The sequence below is a fragment of the Chiloscyllium plagiosum genome, chromosome 18 (assembly GCF_004010195.1).
Source record: "Chiloscyllium plagiosum isolate BGI_BamShark_2017 chromosome 18, ASM401019v2, whole genome shotgun sequence".
Taxonomy (NCBI): domain Eukaryota; kingdom Metazoa; phylum Chordata; class Chondrichthyes; order Orectolobiformes; family Hemiscylliidae; genus Chiloscyllium; species Chiloscyllium plagiosum.
In genome coordinates this window covers 16142836-16151978 of record NC_057727.1, presented here as the reverse complement: position 1 = coordinate 16151978, position 9143 = coordinate 16142836, and the positions used below count along the sequence as shown (strand labels likewise).

Below are 9143 nucleotides of genomic sequence, written 5' to 3'. Positions count from 1 at the left end.
TATCAGCCTTCAGACCTAACAGTGTCTCCAACACCATTTCCTGCCTAATATAAATTCCCTTCAGTTCAGGTCCTTCAGCCACAATTACATCTGGGAGATTGCTCGTGTCTTCCCCAGTGTAGACAGATCTAAAGTACCAATTCAATTCTTCTGCCATTTCTTTGTTTCCCGTAATAAATCAATTCAACTCTTCTGCCATTTCTTTGTTCCCTGTAATAAATTCACCCGTTTCTGTCTTCAAGGGCCCAATTTTAGTCTTCACCATTTTTTTTCTTTTCACATACCTAAAAAAGCCTTTACTATCCTCCTTTATATTTTTGGCCAATTTACCTTCGTACCTTATTTTTTCTTTGCGTATTTCCTTTTTAGTTATCTTCTGTTGTTCTTTAAAAGCTTCCCAGTCCTCTGATTTCCCACTCAACTTTGCTATGTTATACTTTTTCCCTTTTGTCTTTATATGGTCCTTAACTTCCCTCATCAGCCAAGGCCACCCCTGCCTCCCCTTAGGATCTTTCTTCCTTTTTGGAATGAATTGATCCTGCATCTTCTGCATTATACCCAGAAATACCTGCCATTGTTGTTCCACTGCCATCCCTGCCAATGGTATTGAACCATTGAACTTTGGCCAGCTCTTCCCTCATAGCTCCATAGTTCCCCTTATTCAACTGAAATATTGTCACTTCCGATTCTACCCTCTCCCTTTCAAACTGCAGATTAAAGCTTATTGTATTATGGTCACTACTTCCCAATGGCTCCTTCACTTCGAGGTCCCTGACCAATTCTGGTTCGTTGCACAATACCAGATCCAGAATTGCTTTCTCCCTGGTAGGCTCCAGCACAAGCTGTTCTAAGAATCCATCTCGGAGGCACTCCACAAATTCCCTTTCTTGGGGTCCAGTACCATCCTGATTCTCCCAATCTACCTGCATGTTGAAATCCCCCATAACAGCTGTAGTAATAGCTTTGCGACAGGCCAATTTCAGCTTCTTATTCAACTTGCACACTACATCCAGGCTACTGTTTGGGGGCCTTGTAGATAACTCCCATTAGGGTCTTTCTACCCTTAGAATTTCTCAGTTCTATCCATACTGACTCTACATCCCCTGATTCTAGGTCCCCCCTGCGTAAGGGACTGAATATCATTCCTTACCAACAGGGCCACCCCACTCCCTCTGCCAGCGAAAGGAAGCATCTAGTTAGTGTACATGGTAATGTATATTTGAAAAAAATGCTTCATGTTCTCGCTTTTCTCAGAGCAATGACTTTCATTACTGTCAGCTGAGTTGGCTAAGCAATGTGAGAAAAAAGGGACAGTTCTGACACACTGTCTTGATAGGCTGCTAAGGGTGTCGTCATGAAATTAATTGTGATGTTTCTACAAGTTGCTGAGGTGGCATCCAATGTAATGATGCATCTCAATTTATTGTTTTTTGGTTTAATGTTTAAGATAGCTGTTCGAATGTGATCTGTAAATAGATAATGTAGGATAAATCTAAGTAAAAGGTAGGGGCAGTTAATGTGACAATTCAAGTGAATGCACTTTGTGAGTGTAAGTTTATCAGTTACACATGGAATAGAATGTTGTTTCATTTTAAAATTACATCTTATACAATGAATGAATTTTGATCAGCTCCTACAGGCACAGTCTGAAGGACATCTTTCTGAACCCCATGTACATCCACAGCAAAATGTGTCCCCCTACAGAACGCATAGCTCCTCAAGTGTTTCCATGGCTCACACACAAGGACTCATCTATAGATCTTCATCCCACACGTCAGGACAGAGTGGATCCCAGAATCAACTCGATTCCAATCTCATGACAACTCCTCTCTCAGCTCTCTACTCAAGCCCTGTTCATTCAGCATCTGTTGATACCTCTGTGGTCCAGTATGTAGGGAATTCTGGGTACTACAGTGGTCAACAGCATTCTGGGAGTGTTTTGCAGACATTGAATAGCACTCAGCAAAAGACTAATTCTGGAAGTACTTCTTCTACAGCTGCTACCCCACTACAAAGCACCACAAAAACTATAACAACTGATTCCACTCTTACTTCAACCCTGAGCACCATAAACTCTACTATTTCACAGACTGCAAGGTCGTCACAATCTGGTTCATGGACCTTAAGCTCAGCAAATTCGGGGCAACCACTTCACTCTGGAGCAAAGATTACCACAGTGTCAAGTTCTCAGCACTACCGAAATACTGGAATAACCCAGTACCAACCTCCACCGGTCCAAGGTGCAAATGTAAGAACACAATCGAGCACCTACTAAACTATTGCAGCCACAATCATGTTGGCGATGTTTACCTGGATGCATAACTCATCTATGTGTATCTGTATAGGCCACCAGCATATGTACCTTTTGTGGCATAAACAACTGTAAAGTATGGACCTCATGTTCTGGAGATTGTTGGGCCTAAACCAGCATTTACTAGAACCCCCTTCATACTGTACAAAAACAAAAGTAAGAGTTAAGATTGTGTACCTATTGGTAAGGTACATTTTAAGCTTATAATTCAGATAAATATTGTTTAGGCTTTTTTCCTCCAGTTTATTTTAAATAAACTAGTCATGTGCAGTAAAACCTTTTTTAATTAAAAAAAGAAAGCATTTGTAGCGTCTGAAATTAAGGCACAAGGAAAGGGGTGATAGGGTGGGGAGAGTTTCTGTAGACAACCATTCCATGTGCCAGCTTCTCACATGCATACTGTAATATCCTGGAGTAGAAGATTTTATTTATCTAATTTTATATATAACCATTCTAGGCTAGCTATTACCTTACCCAGACAGCGGAATTTAATCCACGGTGCTGCAGAATTTTTATTTTACACCTGATGCTGTGAGTTCCCTGGTGTTGAGGCGCGGAGTGGAAAAATTGTTGTATTTCAGTGACTGTTACAATCACAAGTTTTTTTAATTTGAAATCTTAAAATTCAGGTGTGTGTTCAACTGAAGAGCGAGAGTGGTCTCAATTTTGAAAGATGTAACATGTGACAAATACAAGTTTAAACAAGTGATGCAGGTATTGCTGCATATTGTATAATGAGAGTTTAATACTGTTCTTTTATTCAGAACACTCTGTATATACCACAACTACTTGTTATCCTCAGAGGATTTAGTTGCCTGACTTTGCATTATGTACATTGATTTTTTTTTGTGTATAATTTCTCTGCACCTTTTATTCTCTTTATTTTCTTTTTGTTCAACAACAGCGTTCGATCTCTCATTGGGCATCTCCGTATGCAGTCTTTTTTTTCGATGTGCGATGTGCATGAGGCGAGTTTGTTCCTGAATGTAGCTGTTGACTGAGTTGCACATCATTTACAATCAAGGAGAAATTTTAAAAAATGAAAAATAAAACGGGAGCCTTGCTTTCTAAACATGTACAGTCAACCCCTCCTGTGGAGTGTACAAAAATAAAACAGTTCATTTCTGCACAATTCTCTCTCTATAGTTTTATGTATTTATATCTGCAGATGGTACTTTATTCCCTGAGAACAGAAGCTGTACATGTTGTCCTGTTCATGTAAATTATATACCTATCACTTTATTGCATTCTTGTGTCATTTTAACCTTTTCTTGGATTATTATGTCTGTTGCATTCTTCATACTTGAAATATAGACTGCACACACAATGCATGTGTGTGCAGTCTATATTTCAAGTATGGAGAATGTACATCAGCTGCTTATCCAAATGTACATCTTCAGTCGGCTTAAAAAGGAGAACTTTTTAAAAAAAAAAACCAAGTACTTGTCCATAGATTGCCATATTTAATTTTAAAACGTAAGGTCAGTGAGGCTTTGGCTGGGGTCTGTTTTATAGATTAGACAGAATCTAACTGTATTTTCACAAGTTAAACGTGACATTTGAGCTTAACAGAGGGAGAAGTATTTTCCAGTCATAGTACTTACTACTGTTCTTCATGTCCAGCCAGCTTTGCAACTTGATGGTCTCTTTATATTGAATATTTTATATCTTTGTCACAGTGATGTTTGTATGAAAATCATTCAAGATGTACACGGTCAGTTGTCTGATCAATGCTAAAACAATCTGCACATCATAAATCTTTCTAGGCTTATATTTGAATTTTTTTGGTTAGGGAATTAAAGGGTACATGAGTTTCCTTTATGAAAGAACTGTAAACTTACTGGATATGCTATTGATAGTTTTTTTTAAAAACCTTGTGAATCTCTATTTAATGTTAACAATTTCATTTTGGAATGAATTCATTAAATCTTAATATGGTGAAACATTTTCCATACATATCCCTTTAAGATAAAATGTTGCTGTCACCCCATGCTTTGGGTTGAATCACATGGGCAAATTTGAAATTACATGCCTTTGCACTGTCCAAGAGACATAGAGTCATGCAGCATGGAAACAGCCCCCACTTGCCTGCGTTTGGCCCATATCCCTCAAAACTTTCCCTAATGACATAATGCCCAAATATCTTTTAAAAGTTATAACTGTACCTACCTATCACTCTTGAGAAATCTCTGTTTCGATGGTATATGAAACATTGGCCTGGATTTCCTTATGGCCAAACTGCTGTTATTCCAGTGTCGATGGGAGATGTTCATGGGAACCCAGTAGATTCCCAATCCTAGCAGACTGCAAAGAAATTGCCCAGGAAATTGAAGATTGTGCTAAAATACCCTATTGCTGGAACCTTCTGAAATTCTCAATTTAAATGAGAGAATATGGAACGTTTTGCTGAAATTAATTATAGTTACTCATGAAAGTTAGATTATTAAATACATAGTATAACTCCTAACTATTCAACTGACCCCATACTTACCTCATACCCCCCAACTACACACCTCGTGGGACTCAAACGTCATCCCCCACCACCTGACATAGTCATTACTGTTGCAGGGGCCACTTAGTTCAATAGTAAACACTTTTAGCCATTTTATGTGTTTATGGAGCTATATCAATTTATGTATCTCTATTTTGACTGTCTCTTAAAATATTTCTTAATTGGCTTAGCTTCAGGTGACAATCTTTTCCAATTATTGATAACTCTTGATCGTAAAATTTGAATAAAATATCATGTGATGTTTCCAAGGAATATTATCCATGGCAGGTTTCAATGTCGATATTTTTATCTTCTGTTTGGTGATTGTAACAAGATCGGCCAGGTGGACTTCATAGAATATGAGTTTCTAATTTGACCAGATTAACAGTTCCTATCAGGGAACCCTGGATGACATATATAAACAGGAGTGTTAGAGGTTCTGTCACTCTGAGAACTGGCTCTAAGGAAGCTGGATCAGTGTCAAGGCTGACTTGATGGTGGGATACTATGAAGTTATTTCGTATGACTTTGGAAAATATGAAAAGTGCTTAAAAGCATATGATTTGCTATTCAATTGAAAGTCTCCATCATTTCTGTAGTTATTAGCATTTCTTAATTGTTTATTGCAATTTGTAACACAACCCAAAGCATTCATGACTGCCTGTGCACTACTTTCAGTTCAGACACTAAGCCAAAACTTTTAATAACTTGCCTTGCAGAAAATGTAACAACTAAGAAACCTTTCAGATTTTCAGTTGAAGAAAGTCTGAGCCGATTGGCTCATTGACAATAACTATGGACTGGGACTTCTGCAGCCGACTTACAAATCTGTCCACTATTGAAGACAGTTATAGAGTCATACACTTCAGTTTCCTGAAAAAGGGCTCATGCCCGAAATGTCGATTCTCCTGCTCCTTGGATGCTGCCTGATCTGCTGCGCTTTTCCAGCAACACATTTTCAGCTCTGATCTCCAGCATCTGCAGTCCTCACTTTCTCCTATAGAGTCAAAAAGCATGATATCAAACCCCTTGTCCAACTCATCATAATGACCAAATTTTCCAAAGTAAACTAGTCCTATTTGCCTGTGTTTGGCCCTTTATTCCACTAAATCTTCCCTAAATGTCATAACTCTACCTCTATCCACCACTTCCTCTGGCAGTTCACTCCATTCATGAACCACCTTCTGTATGAAAAAGTTACCCCTCAGACCTCTGTTAAATCTTTCTCCTCTCACCTAAAATTATGCCCTCTAGTTTTGAACTTCCCTCCGCTGGAGAAAAGACTTTTGAAATTCACCGTATCTATGCCCCTCATAATTTTGTAAACTTCTATAAGGTCACCTCTCAACCGCCTACACTCCAGTAGAAAAAGTCCCAGCCTATCCAGCCTCTCCTTATAATTCAAAAACTCCAGTCCCAACAATATCCTGGAAAATTTTTTTTGCACCCTCTCCAATTTTATAATAATATCGTTCCTACAGCAAGACGACCAGAACTGTACACAGTACTCCAAAACAGGCCTCACCAACGTACTGTACAACCACACCGTGACATCCCCGTGGGCTGAGGTTGTTTAAATACTGAAGTATAGCTCTTCCCTTCAAAATGATAGTCTACAATTTGCTATAATTAGTAAAAAAAAAAAATGCCTGTGCAAATTGAGGATATAGTGTTTCGAGAAGTAAAGGTGGGAGTCTTTCAAGGATAATTCTTGATTTTAAATGGAGAATTTTTTTTTGTTTAAGATGTTGAGATGGTTGTCTTTTACCCAGTCAAGATTTAATAGCTTCTCCTCGAACATTTTCCACTGATCTGACAATTGAGGAGACCTGCTGAAGAAGCTCCACATAGTGGAACCAAGCTTTTGGATTGGATGATGAGTTGTCAGGCCCTGAAAACTATCCACCTTACTTTGATACCTGACAAAATGAATCAGTAGTGTATATTCCTGTGGCATGGTGCCAAATTCAGATAGGTTTTTTTTAAGTTAAAAAACAAATTGTCTTGTTATTTGAACTTTGAACTTAAGTATTCAAGCTGAAGAAAGATCATAATGTGGGGTGGCTCAGTGGTTAGCACTGCTGCCTCACAGCACCAGGGATTGGGTTTGATTCCATCCTTGGGCTGTGTGGAGTTTTTACATTCTCCCTGTGTCTGTGTTAATTTCCTCCCACAGTCGAAAGATGTGCATACTAAATTACTCAGTGTCCAGGGATGTGCAGGCTAGGTGGATCAGCCCTGAGAAATGCACGATTTCAGGGATAGGGTAGGGGTGTGAATCTGGACAGAATGCTCTTCGGAGCGTTAGTCAGGATTCGATGGACCAAATGGCCTGCTTCCACACTAGGGATTCTATGATGATGTCTTACATTGCTAGAGAAAATCTCCAAAAGATTTCTCCTGATGTTTTTCCCCTTACACTGTTGTGATTTTCCTTTGCTATCAGTTTGAGGAGAAGATGAATGATTTTACCATGTAATTTTACTTTTACATCTAAAATTTACTCTTTTCACCTGTTACCATTGTGAGGAAGAGCAGAGCCGTAGTAGTTAATTGACCAAATTGTTTAAATGGACTAGCATTTGACTTGTCATCCTAGACCCCATCAATGACTGAATTCATGCAACTATTATCCTGGCCTTTGCGACTTCCTACTCCATTCTCTCCATCTTCCAACTTTCAAACAAGCTGTAAATCCTTCTGAACTGTTGATTTCTGATTCCTTATTGTAAAGTATTGAGTGATCTGTCTTGAATGTGAGCTGCAGAACATAAATACAAGTTGTTTTAAAATGTATATTTTTGGAGGCAATAGTTAGATGCTAACATTCATATTATTTATCTCTTAGTTTTGATAATATTCTCTCTCTAATGCTAATCACTCATTTCTCAGACTTGATTCATCTTCAGAAATCACTTCATGTACCAGTGAATCCTGGGTCCGAAATGTTCAAAGAAATGGCCTCTCAATCACTGAGATATTGAAATCTGGAAATGCAGAGAACAATTATAAGATTGATACCAGCTTCCAGGGGAGTGACATAGGAAGTAGGACCAGATAAGTATGAGCTTTTCAACTTGAGATGATTTAAAGGTGATGTAGAAAAAAAGGTAGTAAAAGGTATTGACGATGTAAGTCCAAAGCCTTACTTCAGATTCTAGAAATACACTGCGTTGAGGAAGCACAGGTTCAGGGTTTTTAAAAACAAAATACTGCAGACAGATGTTAAGGAATTCTGCATAAAGTGATTAATGTGAAATGAACTCTGTAAAAGTGGCCTGAAAGTAAAGTCCTGGATGTATTTGATGAATGGCTTGATGCTGTGATTGGGGCACTAGGTTTTTTTTTAGTGCATGAGCCTAATTCCTTCTTTCATATTGAGTATTATGAGGACCATTTAACATTTGGGCGAACTATTGTTTAAACTGTGTCAATATTGGCTCTGAAGCACAGATTCCTATGTTGACTTGCATGAAAATTTCAAATTCTATCTTTGGCTTCCGCTGATAGTCATTACAAAGCTCTGTAATCACAAACTCTCAAATTGTAGTCTGGTGATTACATACCTGTGGCATTTCATAGAATCATATGTGTTACAATATATAAGGAGGATCTTTAACCAATGCTAACTGTTCAGTAAGCAATGATTTATATTTAATTTCTTTTTCTCGATGTCTTATATTCCTTTTCAGACATCCAATTCATTTTTAAATGATTTTTAGTGTGCTTCCGTATCCTCTGACATAATGGATTCCTTACTCAAGTAGTGTGATTGTTATTTGTAAAAATCCTTCAGACTTCTAGCATAAAACCTGTCTATATCCCGTATATTGATTCTTCAATCAATGGAAGCAGTTGTTCAGTATCCTTCCAGGCTTTATAATCTATACTAGACTCCTCCGCTAGGGAACAAATTAAGCATTTCACCATATCTGTAATCTTACATTTCTGAAATCCAGTTGAATTTGCACTTGTTTTTCCATGGTTTTAATATTTTTTATATAATGAGGATCAGAACAAGTTGCAAAATTATGCAGTGAGTGTTGATGTATTGCAATACTTCGAAGGAGAGTTCAGCCCTGTTGGAGAGGAAATCACTCCATAAAAGGTAGGTGAGATATTAAATAGTTATAGTCATGATCAGAGTTCCTTTTAGACTCAATCGGCTTCAGGGAGACAACTAACAATTTACTGCATTATTTTTTTCAACTCAAGTTTTCTGCTGTCGTGTGTGGCAGGGAGGTACAATATGTGGTTTCATGGCTACTAGAAGGTGGGAGTGGGGGAAATCATGAAACTGAAGGTATCATTACACCGTAGGGAAAGCTTGATTGCATTTTC

General features: G+C 38.1%; 1 protein-coding gene across 11 annotated transcripts in view; it reads left to right on the top strand.

The window, feature by feature from the left end:
- The window catches only part of setd5 (SET domain containing 5), a 167449-nt gene extending 159693 nt beyond the window's left edge, over positions 1 to 7756 (top strand). For 10 of the 11 annotated variants that reach the window (XM_043707772.1, XM_043707768.1, XM_043707770.1 and 7 more), the window contains one exon: positions 1631 to 3443. In XM_043707772.1, the coding sequence (XP_043563707.1) occupies positions 1631 to 2275 (645 nt within the window). In that variant the 3' untranslated portion in view covers positions 2276 to 3443. Of the gene's footprint in view, positions 1 to 1630; positions 3444 to 7694 lie in introns of those variants that run through there. The other variant, XM_043707775.1, reaches the window with a different exon arrangement.
- Positions 7757 to 9143: the final 1387 nt, after the last annotated feature.